Source organism: Centrocercus urophasianus, unplaced genomic scaffold (assembly GCF_019232065.1).
Source record: "Centrocercus urophasianus isolate 14NV4802_14NV808 unplaced genomic scaffold, USGS_Curo_1.0 seq_37, whole genome shotgun sequence".
Taxonomy (NCBI): domain Eukaryota; kingdom Metazoa; phylum Chordata; class Aves; order Galliformes; family Phasianidae; genus Centrocercus; species Centrocercus urophasianus.
Genome location: NW_024884944.1, coordinates 5,586,627 through 5,599,126, shown reverse-complemented (window position 1 = coordinate 5,599,126; position 12,500 = coordinate 5,586,627). Strand labels below are relative to the sequence as shown.

General features: G+C 55.3%; 1 protein-coding gene across 1 annotated transcript; it reads right to left on the bottom strand.

Annotated features, from left to right (window-relative positions):
• Nucleotides 1–116: 116 nt before the first annotated feature.
• On the bottom strand, nt 117–3,807 carry CENATAC (centrosomal AT-AC splicing factor). Its single transcript, XM_042832024.1, has 9 exons — nt 3,524–3,807; nt 3,274–3,439; nt 3,126–3,188; nt 2,922–2,986; nt 2,174–2,279; nt 1,786–1,816; nt 1,291–1,380; nt 1,058–1,190; nt 117–571 (listed from the first exon to the last, which is right to left on the bottom strand). Exons 1-9 carry the CDS (start codon nt 3,805–3,807, stop codon nt 526–528), a joined length of 984 nt encoding a protein of 327 aa, XP_042687958.1. The 3' UTR covers nt 117–525.
• Nucleotides 3,808–12,500: the final 8,693 nt, after the last annotated feature.

Here is a 12,500-nt window from a genome sequence, read left to right as displayed (position 1 = left end):
AAATGGAGATAACAGACTTAAAGCGAAAGAGCATTATTTAGAGGGATACAAAAAAAATGTGAGCCTTCCTTTCTCCTGCTGAAAGTTAATTAGTTACCCTTCATGGGAGGCAGAACTGGATTTTTGAATAAGTTTATTTAAGGAGATACTATGCTGAAATGCAACGTAGCACAGGGGGCAAGACATGCTGTGTAAGGTGGAATTTCTGCCTGCAAAGGCACTGTCTGGGCAAGGGACTAAACCTGCTGGCAGGATCTGGCTTTGTGTTGTCTGTGACTTCAGAAATCAATGCCTGGATCCATAGTACATGGAATCTGCTGCAGCTTCCCCTTCCCATGTAGCTTTCAGTAATGGTGCTCAACTCATCACTTCCATACTAATAAGACCTTTCAAGAGACTGAATGCGTCTAGATGTGTACATACATACATACATGAGTACTGAAAACCTTGACACTGACAGAAAGTACAGCTATCTCCAGTCCACCTTTTCACAGAGGTCAGAGCCTGGGTTCTGTGTTCTTCTGATCACCTTTTTTTCTTCTTTCCTCCTGATTCAGCTCTAAACTGATGTCTGAAAGAGAGCACAGATGTCAGCATTCAATAACCTTTATAAAGAGGTAATGAAAACTGCCTCATGTCATAGAATAGTGCTACATGTGGAGCAGGAGCTCCCCTCAATTTGTTCAGTTATTTCAGTGAACCGTGCTTCAGCTGCTTGACAGCCATCAAAGAATGGCTGATGGGGTTGGAAGGCACAGAGCACTGCAGGTGGGGCCTGCCAGGGGCAGAGCAGAGGGGCACATCTCCCTCGGTCTCCTCTCCCTGCTTCCACCCCTCTGTTGCTGCAGCCCAGGGGACTGTCAGCCTTCTTGTTGGCAGGAGCAGCACCTGGCCTTGCTGAACCTCATCAGGTTCTCACATGCCCACTTTCTGAGCCCGTCCAGGTCCCTCTGGATGGTTCCCTTCCTGCTGTTGTGTCCGCTGCACCACTCAGCTTGCTCACGGTGTCCTCTGCTCACGCTCAACTCAGCATCAGTCCTGTGCTATTCAGGCTCACCTGGACTGCCACCTCCTGCCATGATTCCAAACCCGGCCGAAGGAAGGAAGCCAGCTGTCCCCCGTCTGGGAGGTATGGTCAAAATTGGCACCAACACGCTCTGCTGGGAGCTTTTTGAGCTTCTGCTTCTCCTCTAAAAGGCAATTTGGGAAGAATTTTTCAGTCAAATTCCTTTTGATTCTTCACTGCAGTACTGGAGTGTATTTAAAGGTAAATGTATATAAGCTGCTTACTTTGCTTGAGAAATTCCTCATATGAAGGTCCAATTTGTTGTTTGCTTCCATCCTCCTCATCTTCATCTGTTAGCCAGGGAGGTTTTGCTCCTGGAAGACACAGGGAAAATGCATTCAATCACTGCAGTAAAATTAACGGCTCAGCCTGAGAGAGGGAATATTCCCTCTTCCCCTGTACCTGCACCTTGTAAAGTAAGCAGTAAAGAAAAAGTGAAGTTTATGTTCTGTAAATAAGGCTTGCAAAAAAAGGCTTCTGGCCTGCCTTGGTTAAGGCCAAGGCCAAATCACACCTAAAGCCAGATACTTTGCACAGCAGCAGCACAATATGAAAGTCTTCTATATTATTATTATTATTATTAGCACATCAATATTGTAGCACAAGAGTCAGCACCTTTGGGTATGCTATAACCATTACAAAACTGCTGTAAGTTACCCCTCTTGCAACCCGTGTTTTTGGGGTAGCTGGAAAAGTAGCTGAGAAGCAAGCAAGATTACCTGTATGAACATTTCCTTTCCCTTCTGTTTCCTGTTAAGGGGAAGATAAAACAGTAATTAACAAGTGATGCTTTTAAGTGCCTCTGTGACCAGGGGGTGACGCCGCAAGTGCTGCACACAAGGAACATCTGAGAAATCCCCTTCCAGTTCTGCTACAGAAAGGGCAACTATTCTCCTCTGTCTAAGGAGAGCTCTCTTAAAACGCATTTTAAACAAAGTTTGCTTCAATGTAAGTGCGACCCAGTGTAAATCTCAGCTCATGGCCTGACTGCAAAGATGCCTTTTTCAGCACGAGGTTCACTGGGGTGACTGTAACCCCTCGTTTTGTTTTGTAACATGTAACTTGTAGCTACTTAAATTGAATTCATTAACAACATTGTGCTCCCACCTGGTGGCCAATGAAGGTCAAAGCCTGGCCTGATTCCATCCAGCTTAAATCTGGTCCTGTTTGCATCGCACTTGGGCCGGGCAGCTCAGCACAACCAGAGATGTCCCTGGAACACAGGAACCACAAAACAGGCTGAGAGATGAGCCTGAAACAGCATTAAAGTGGTGTTCAGTGAGTTTTGGGATAAGAAAAAAAGAATTGGTCTTGGTGTATCACAGAATGGCCTGGGTTGCAAAGGAGCACAGCGCTCATCCAGTTCCAACCCCCTGCTGTGTGCAGGTCGCCAACCAGCAGCCCAGGCTGCCCAGAGCCACATCCAGCCTGGCCTCGAATGCCTGCAGGGATGGGGCATCCACAGCCTCCTTGGGCAACCTGTGCCAGTGCCTCACCACCCTGTGTGTGAAAAACTTCCTCCTGATATCCAACCTAAACCTCCCGTCTTAATTTAAAACCATCCCCATGTAAATAGTGTACATGTAAAGTTTACATCCCCATGTAAAATTCTCCCTCCTGTTTATATACTGCCTGGAAGTATATACTGTATATACTTATATACTGTACTGGAAGGCCACAATGAGTACACACAGTGCATTTTTATGATGGTTGCTGATTACATACTTCTTTGTGGAGGGGAGAACAATTTGCCTGGGCATTTGTTGCCTGCCGTACTTCAGGTAAAAGTTGGTTAAAGATGTGAATGAACGGAGGATGCTTAGGCCCGGGATTGGGGCAGGGAAACGGCTCTTACCGGGCAGATCCCACGGCGGAGCTGCAGCCGGGAGGTCCAACACAACGCTCTGTCTCTGTTGGAGGCTGAGTTCGATTCAGGAAAAAGCAACGAGATTTCTGGTACTCAGCGATGCCCGCCAACCCCTCCCTCCCTTCCCGTCCCGTCCAACCCCCGTCGCTCGGCACAGCAGCGCTGGATACGGCTCAGCTCCGCGGCACCAACCTCGAGGGCCGCCCGCACGGTGTCCCGCTGCCTCCGTTCCGCCTCCCGGATGCGGGCCGCCATCTGCGGGGACAGAGCGGCGCTGAGGGGCGGTCCCTTAACGAGCAGAGGACGGGAGGGCTGTTTGCGGGGGTTCCGCATCCCTCACCTGCCGGATGTTTTCCTCCTCACGCTCCTCGTGCGCTCCCACCGCCTTCCGCAACGCCGCCGCGAACCGCTCGTATTCCTCAGCCGGCACCACGAACCGCTCCCGCAGCGCCGCATCCGCGCGGTTTTCCCTCCAGAACCGCACCGTCTCCTGTCGGTGTTCAGCCCTGGGACGGAAGGAGCGCGGAGGGACGGCGGTCACGGCCGGCACCGCGGTCACGACTGGCATCGAGCCCACCGCCTGCTCCTACCCGGCCAGGTGCTGCAGGAGCCCGGCGTGGGGCAGAGCCAACGCTCCGCTCCTCCCGTCCCTCCGCACGCCTCGTCCGCAGCACAGACACCACACGCGCCGCTCGTGCTCCGCCGGGTCGTAGAGCCGCACCGCAGCGCCGTCCAGCGCCGCCCGCGCCGCCGCCACCTCCTCCTCCAAGCGGCCCAGCGCCTCCTGCAGCCGCCGCCGGTGCGCGGTGCTGTACAGATGGCGGCGGCCGGTGAAGAACGTGCGGCGGCACAGCGAGCAGCGATACACCGCCATGGCCGCTGAGCGCTGCGGGAGGAGCCTCGGTTCAACCCCGCCCACAGTCGCGTCCGCGGGGCTTAGCGAGGCTCCTCCCATCGCTTTAGGGCTCCCCCTGGCGGTAGAGAGTTGTACGACCATGGGAGTGGGAAGGAGCTGGAAGGCCGCCTGGTGCCGCTCCCTGCAGCGCACAGGGACACCCACAGCTCAGCAGTGCTCACAGCCCCGTCCAGCCTGACCTTGGCTGTCTGCAGGGACGGGGCACCACCGCCTCTCTGGGCAGCCCGTGCCTAATTTCAGTCTTCCTAACAGAAAATCGCCTTGCATGTGGACACAGCGTGCTGCCCTTCATCCTGTGTGGCTCTAAAGCAGAGGGCAGCATGTGGGGCTGAACTGTGGGAAAAAGAAGAGGCTGTGAAGGTTTGGCTGCTCAGCATTGCTCCTGCTCTCATCACACTCTGGCTCTGTGCTCTGCCTGCGCAGAGGTGTATTCTCCGGCACGGGCGAGGCTCGCTCATACCCCCCACATCTCTCAGTTCTGTGAAGCTGCAGTGAAAGAGCAGAACTCGGATCCCTGCCCCTCCTCTCAGATTTCTGCTCCGCTTCAAAGCAGGGCTGGGGCCGATTGAAGCAGTGCTGGGCTGTGCTGCTGCTCACCTCCATCTCCGCTCCCCCACAGAACAAAGCGCAGCGCTCCGCTTTGATTTCCTCGTTTGAAAGCAATGGGGGACGGAGTTTGAAATGTTCGGTGGCTGTTTCGGTGCGTGCCGGGCCTCAGATCAGGGCGGTGGGGGGCAGGCTGGGCCTGGGGACACCTGGGCTGTGGGCACTGGGGAGCAGAGCGGTACCAGTGGTTGTCACAGCCTTCATGGCTGGAGCTGCGGACACTGCCAGGCCTCTGGAAACCATCGAGTCCACCCCCCTGCTAAAACAGTTCCCTATGGCAGGTTGCTCAGGTGGGCGTCTGGATGGGTCTTGAGTATCTCCAGAGGAGACTGTTCCACCTCTCCGGGCAGCCTGTTGCAGTGTTCTGTCACTCCCACAGCGAAGAAATCCCTCCTTCTGTTCATATGGAACTCCCTGTGCTCCAGTTTCTGCCTGTTGCCCCGTGTCCTATTACTGACCACGAGTACTGACCTATTGCTGAACACGAGCAAAAAAAGCCCAGCCCCAACGACTTGACTCCCTGTAGATATCTACAAACAGTGCTGAGATGCCCTCTCAGCCCTCTCTCCCCCAGACTGAATCCCAGGGCTCTCAGCCTTCCCTCACACAGGAGATGCTCCAGGCCCTTCGTCATCTTTGTGGCCCTCTGCTGCACTCTTTCTAGGAGATCTCTGTCTTCTTTGAACTGGGCACAGGGCTCCAGATGTGGCTTCAAAGAGGCAGAGCAGAGGGGAGGATCACCTTCCTCATCCCACTGGTTATGCTTTGTGCAATGCACCCAGGATACCACCGGCCCTCTTGGCCACTAGGGCACACTGCTGCTCATGGCCAACCAGGACACTCAGGACCTTTTTTGTGCTGCTGGTCACAGGCCTCTGAGCTCTGCCAGTCCCCAGTCCCCAGCTCACCTCGCTGTCTGCTCATCTATCCCATATTTTCTAAGTTTTATTACACGGAGACAACGTCAAAGGCCTTACTGAAGTCAGCAGTGTGCACTGCAGGCAGGGACAGGAGTGAGGACAGAGGAGCAGTTCTTTACCCAGCAAAGAGCGCACTTCTCCAAGCCACAGGCTGCAGCTTCTCCATGGCAATACTACTGGAGACAGTGTCAAAGGCTTTGCTGAAATGTAGGCTACATCTACAGCCTTTCCCTCATCGACCAGGTGGGTGACTCAATCATAGAAGGAGATGAGGTTGGTCAGGCAGGATCTGCCTTTCATGAATCCATTCTGGCTATGCCCGATCCCCTGGTTGTCCCGCACGTGCCGTGTGATCTCGCTTAAGATGATCTGTCACTGTTCGTTGGTGTGCTGCCTGTGGTACCACTGGGGCTGAGATGTTTGGAAATCTGCAGCCATAAGAAGGTTGCAATGAGGTCTCCCCACAGACATCTCTTCCTCCAAAGGCACAACTCCAGGCAGGTGGCATCAGTTGCCCTTCCTTTGCCCACCACTCCATCACAGAAGGCCACTGCATGGGTCAGGACGCTCTGCCCTTGGTGAAGCCGTGCTGGCTGTCTCATCCCATTATCCTAATGTTCCTTAACATCTCTTCAAGGAGAATCTGCTCCACAATCTTCCCAGGCACAGAAGTGAGGCTCCCTGGCCTGTAGTTCCCAGGTCTTCCTTTCTTCCTTTCTTAGAAACAGGAGAGATGTTTCCCCTTTTCCCATCCCGAGAGACTTTGTCTGACAGCCATGACTTTTCAAATATGATGGAGAGCAGCTTGGCAGCCAAGGTTGTCTCTGTTCAGCTGAAGCTGTGGCCATGCCACAGCACAGCAGTGAGCCGTGCTGCCAACACGTGCAGTGCTGGGTTGGAAGAGATGCAGCCCATGGCTGTTGTGCCTGGCAGCAGCGGGATGCTGACAGTCTGTGTTCGGGCATAAGGCAGCTCTGTGTAATTCAGCCTCGCTGTTCTTGTCAGTTCAGAGTCAGGAGGACCATGTCACTACACGTTTCATCTAAAAAACCCCAAATAAATCACCTTTTTCCTGCAGCTTGCAAGAGGAATGTTGTATCTTTAAGGCACCCCCCTCCCGTTCCCCTAATACCTCAAGGCCTCTGAGTGATTCTGGAGGAGAGGATCAGTGCAGGAGTTTCAGGCATCTTTCCCTGCCCTGCTGCACTGCTCACTTACCGCTCTGAAGGCTGTGCTTTGCCATTTCCATGGAAACCATTAGTTGCTAAGCAACTGGAGCATCATCTGTGCTGAGCCCTCGCATCTAATTATCCCATCACAGTGGCTGAGAGGGGCTGGGGGGGATTAACTCTTCTACCATGGCAGATCCATTGACAACACTTTAGTAACATTTAAAGGGACATCATCACCCTTCTCTAGCATTTACTGGCAGTGTTGCTCAGACAGTGACTTGGTTTTCTTGCATTATTGGAATATAAGGAGAAATAGAGGTTTCTGCAAGCAACCAGGAGAAGCTGGCAGTGCTTGTGGCATGCTGGCTGCCCATGCAAGGAGCTCTGCTGAGAGCTGTTGGGTCTTCTTCCTGGCAGAGGTGTGCACACCCTGCTTAGCTGCGTGCCTGGGTAGTGCACTCCATGTCTCATGGACTGGGGCCACACTTCTAGTCCTCATATCTCTTCTTTGCATCGTGTGCCTCGCAGAGATTGCTGTGGTTTGAAGTGGAGAGAAAGGTGCAAAGCAAAAGCTCTTTTTTTTCAACTGTGATTGGGAAACAGAAAAAAGGAGCAGTGCTCACAGCCTTTTGCTTTTGTTTCTTTGGTGTAAGTGGGCTCAATACCCGCTCACAATGTGAGGTCTCAGTGAGAAGGTGGTGGGCCATGTGAGCACAGGGGGCAGGGGATGACTGCTTCTCAGCAAAAGTGAGAAGGTTGTGCACGTGCAGAAAGGAAAGGAACTGTTCAGAACAGCATTTGCCATGTGCTGGGGGCTTTCAGAGATTAGGAAAAGCAAATGTGCAAACCTATGACTCACGCATAAGGTCCCAGAGTCAGGAAGGAGTAATGTAAAAGCTGCTTGAGCCATGTGCTGAATGCTAATGAGGCAAGCAACGCTCACAGGAGTGCTGCAACCCGCCGTCGCTGTGCTTCGCCACCAGTGTGGCCGATTCCCTGCAAAGAAAGAGCAGCTCGTGCTGCAGGCCATGCTGGATAACTGCAACTTCTGTGCCTTGCATAGCAAGGCAGTCAGGGGCTGCAGAGCTGTGTGGCTCCTATGTGGAACAGATGGGATGTCCTCTTCCAGAGTTTGCAGTCCGTGCTGATCCCAGGGCAATCTCTGAGGAGGAAGCAGGCCTGCCCCTGGACACGGGGTCTTCCTGCTGAAGCAGACCAGTGCTTGCTCTCAGCCCTTGGTAGCGGCTATGGGAGGTGGGACAGAAATGCAGGGTGGTTTTCTGTTGTTGTTTTAAAGCAAAAAATACTTAAACAACTTTACATGTGAGGGAAGAGCCCTTTATATTTTCAAGAACATTTGGTTTCTAAGAGCCAATCTCAACAGATGCACTGTCAGTTCTGAGCAGGACAACCTCATATGGAAGAGCTGTGTATGAGGAAAAATGTATCGGCTGTACCAAATGCCTCCCACTCAGATTGACATCCCCGAAAAGGGGAGCAGCTTTATCTCAATTAATGTCCAGAACTGTGCTCCTCAATGGAGTCTCTTAGTAGGAATCCAGCTCCTTCTTCCTCTTGTGAGCCCTTTTGTGCAGAGGGGACCTGAGGACAGGACTCTGCAGTGCACGCAGGCACGAAGCTGGAGAGGGAACCGGGTACCTGTCAGATACACACACAGGTGCTATTTGGCCTGCTTGATGCACGTGGTTCATCCCTCTCTGTTCATCCCTTCTGTAATCCAATTTGCATTCCCTTTTCTTCCTCTGGATCCGGCTGTTACCATGGGAACTATGTTCACAGTTGCGTTTCATTGGCTTCTGGAAAAACTCCTTTTTCCCTTTCCCCTTTTCCACCTTGGGCACAGAGCTGTCAGGGGGTGGGGAAACCCATAAGGATTCTGGTAACCAGCAGGAAGGCAGCAGTCAGAAGGAAGAACAGGGAATTATGGCAAGGCCTGAAGGAGCTGGAGGAAGTAATGGTGCTCGTGTGGCCTGCAGCTCGGTCACTGGTGTGGCACTGATGTATGGGTGAGAGAAAAAAAGGGAGGAGAAGCTGCTCAAGTCTCCTGCGCTGCCTGTATGCTACCTCTTGCTCTGCCCAAGGAGGAAGGGCTTGCTTTGAGGGCCTTTTCAAGAGCACGCACAGAAAGTTGCAAGCGGCTGAGATACCCCATCTTAATGAATTAACACTTGTTGGCTTCTCTGGTTTTCTTGCTCCTCACGCAGCTGCGTGATGTGCCTTAGTGCTTCCAATGCAACATCTCTCCTTAAACTGTGAGAGGAAGAGAGAGAGCAAGCAGCAGGGCTGTGCTCCACTGCCTCTGGCCCTGACTTTTCCCATCTAAACAGACCCTGCCTCGGTTTTTGTCCTGGCAAAGCACCTCAGCCTTCAGTGCTCCTGCGTACCTGCTGCCAGATGCTCAGCCCTCCTGCACTGCCTTCCACCTGAGAGAGGATTTTTAATGATCAGTTCTGAGTGTGCACAGCTGTGAACTGCTGTAAGGTACCTGTTAGGCAGATATTAAAGCAGGGCACGCAGGAAGGGGTGATTCAGTGGTTCCAGCACCAGTTGCTGCTCCTGGAAGGGGGTGTTTGCTTGGCAGGAGCGAGGACGCCGCAGCCATTCACTTCTTTCATTGCGTGGCTGGATGTAAAATCTCCTCTCGGCATTTTTTCAGCCACAGTTCCTCCTTCTCTTCGCTCAGATCCCCCCCGACCCCCCCACGCCGTTATCCGCTCTCGCGGAGCCACCGCCCGGGGCGCCCGCGGCCGCAAGGGGGCGCCATAACAGCCGCTCGGGCCCTCAGCCGCCGCGGCGCCTCCCCTGCGCTCAGCCGGCGCTTTGCGGGGCCCCGCGCGGTTCGGGGGCGGCTCGGTGTCCCCCGGCGTCCCGCACCGTGAGCGGCTCCACCCTGAGAAGCTGCCCCGGGGGCACGGGAAATGTCAGAATCCCGGGCCGGCCCAGAGAGTGGGAGTCCGGTGTTAGGCTGCCTCAGAAGCCTTGCGCGCAGAGCGGGTTTCTTTGCGAAGAAGGGAATCTTTCTTTCTTTTTGTGTTTCTGCCAACGAAACGGAGGGATACGCACGTATTCCTGAGGCCGGAGGAGCCGGCCGCTTGTGTGCAGTTCTGTGTAGCCGTGCGAGTGGCGGTTAATAAGGTGAACGTTTCATAATACCGATATTGTGGAGAGCTGCTGTTGCCAGACGCGCTGATGCCGCGCCTTTGGGCGACGAGCCCGGGCTGCCGGGGGCCTGGGGCAAAGGTCTGCGGTGCCTCTGCTCCTGCTGCGAGCTGCCTGATCCTCCAGGGGTCAGCCTGGGCGCTGCTGGCTCATCTTTCTCATCCTGCCTGTGCCGTGGGACGCCCCCCCAAAACCTTACTATTGCCGGAAAAGCACAATGGCTGTGAGCTCTGCTTCTGTGATGCTGCGTGCTGGGAAGACGGCGTGCATCCAGCACTGAGCTGCTGCACTGCAGAGATGCTGCTGTGGGGTACGGTGGTGCCCACACGTCTGTGGGAGAGCATGGAGCAAGGTTGGGGGAGCTGGGAACGTGGGAGGAACACGGATTGAGAAGCAGCTGACAGGTGGCTGGGCAGGAGGACCTTTCCCTTGCACCAATTCCCAGAGTCCTGCTAGCAGCCGGTTGAGGTGCTGAGCATCTCACGGAAGCACCATCAGGGATGCATGTCTCGGGGGCCTGGGATATGGATGAGCTGAAGGAGCAGCGACCCCAAACGCTAATAGAGATATTGAATAAAATTGTATTTGTGTCGGGTTTGTGGCCTCGCAGAGCAATCCTGATCTCTGCTCCACGGCTCGCTGACAAAGGGCTCACGTATCCGCAGCGACAGAGCTCCCAGCGTTCCTCGGGAGATGGAGGGACTGAGTAAATAACCACGGGGAGGGATTGCTCCGTGCCCGCTTCTGCTTCGCCACGAGACTGCAGCAACAGGGACAACAAAACCCGTTCCTACGCCTCGCTTCCCGCTACAACGCGCTGTGCTGTAACTTCGGGGCGGGTACCCGCAGCCCCGCGCACCGCCTGCTACTTGTGGCAGGACGTTCGTCTGTCCGGACAGCCCCCGCGTGCACGCTGATGGAGCGCTGCCGGGGAGCGGCGGGCACCTGCGGGCGGCGGAGCGGAGCTCAGGAATGCGATCGCGGGCAGGCAGACAGCGCCGGAGCCGCCTCTGTTTGTACAACCCCGAGATCCCCCGCAGCCCGCGCAGGGCCTGCCGGTGCCTGCGAGCCAGCCAGGAATGTCACACGGAAATCTCGGTGCTGCGGGGGGAGCCGCGTTCCTCCTCGCCCCGCGGGTTCATCCCGCCGCCCTCGGCACCCCGAGCCCAGAGCCTCGGCCCACCCGGCTGCCGGCCTCCCTCTGCCTCGCGGGGGGAATCTGGCTGGCTTTGTGTCACTGAGGCGCTGTGATTTCAGAGCCAACCCTGCCTGCTCAGTTTTTCCAAACCCTCACTTGGAAGGAAGGAGCCATATCAGGATAAGAGTCCTCCCCACCCACCCCGCTCCCTGCCACCTTCCCGGCTCCCCAGCCAGCCCAGGCCCCGGGTCGCAGTGGGAGGCGCCGGCCGTGCTGATTGCTGCATTTATTACACCGGTGGCCTCGCTAAATGGTTTAACCCTTTGCTCCCTGCAGATGCTGCCGGCGTTGCTTTGCAGGCGGCAGGCTCGGGTCCGTCCCGCTGGCGGCTGCCCCTGCCGTGCAAGCTGCCCTGGGGGCTCCCATTTCTGTGTCCCTGCCGAGGTGGCAGGAAGCCCCCCGCCCTGCTGGGCAGCAGAAGCTCCCCCCCGAGCTCCGACGCCGGTAGCCCTGAGCTCTTGCTGCCGTTGTCACCAGAGACCAGGCTGCTGCAGTGGGAGTTAAACTCATCTGCTGTGCCAGAACTCCAGCGGCACCAAGGCTTTGTGCGCATCGCAGAAGGCCAGCATGAATTCTGAGCTGCAGTGATCATCTTGGCGCGGCCAAGGGAGTAACAGTGAAGGGAGAAGGCTTGGAGAGCTGCGTCGTGCCGTGTGTGCATTAGGAGTGCATCTGATGTTGTAAGACATCCCGAGCCTTGGTGCCTTTGTGATCCTGAATTGTGTCAGCGCTTTGTCTTTGCAAGAAGGTGGTTTGTCAGCAGTGTATTTTCATGTGGGGAACTGTTTAACCTGATTAAATTCTCCTCTGGTACTTCAGCACAGGTGGCATTTTGGCTTTGTAACTGCAGCATAGAAATCACAGACTCATAGAATGGCCCAGGTTGGAGGGGGAGCTCAAAGCCCACCCAGTGCCACCCCGGCCGTGGGCAGGGCTGCCCCCCACCAGCTCAGGCTGCCCAGGGCCCCATCCCACCAGGCCTGGAGTGCCTGCAGGGATGGGGCACCCACAGCTCTCTGGGCAGCAGTGCCAAGAAAATCCTACAGGGTGTGGAGGGAGCTGCAAGACCCATCCAGTCAGCAAGAGCAGGTCTCAACCCCAGCATGAGAACTCTGAGCTGGAGACTGAGGCTGAATGCATCCCTTCACGTGCTGTCTTCGTGCTCCCCTGTTTCTTCCGGCAGCAGTGACTGAACGGCCTTGGCCTGTTGGATAGGGGGTGGTTAATAAGTTAGCATGAACACAACAGCCTGGAATCCTCCTTTGAAAGGAGTATAGACGCCAAGCTGGATGCTCCTGATCCTTTCCAGATCCATCTGGCCGATGGCACACTGTGCCTGGGCAGCTGCAGGAGCGCAAGAGGGAGCACAGGCTTCCCACAGCTGCCTGCTGCTGGCTGCAGCACTGCTCAGACTCTAATGAGCACGTAATGAGGGAGCCCATTCTTCCCCGTTGGCCACAAGGCTGGGCACAGATCTGGGGCCTTGCCTGGTTGGCTTTTTTCCCCTTTCCTTGAGCAACAGCTTGTGGTACCATCGAAACAGAAGTGGGATTGAGGACTCACCGTGCAGCCTGG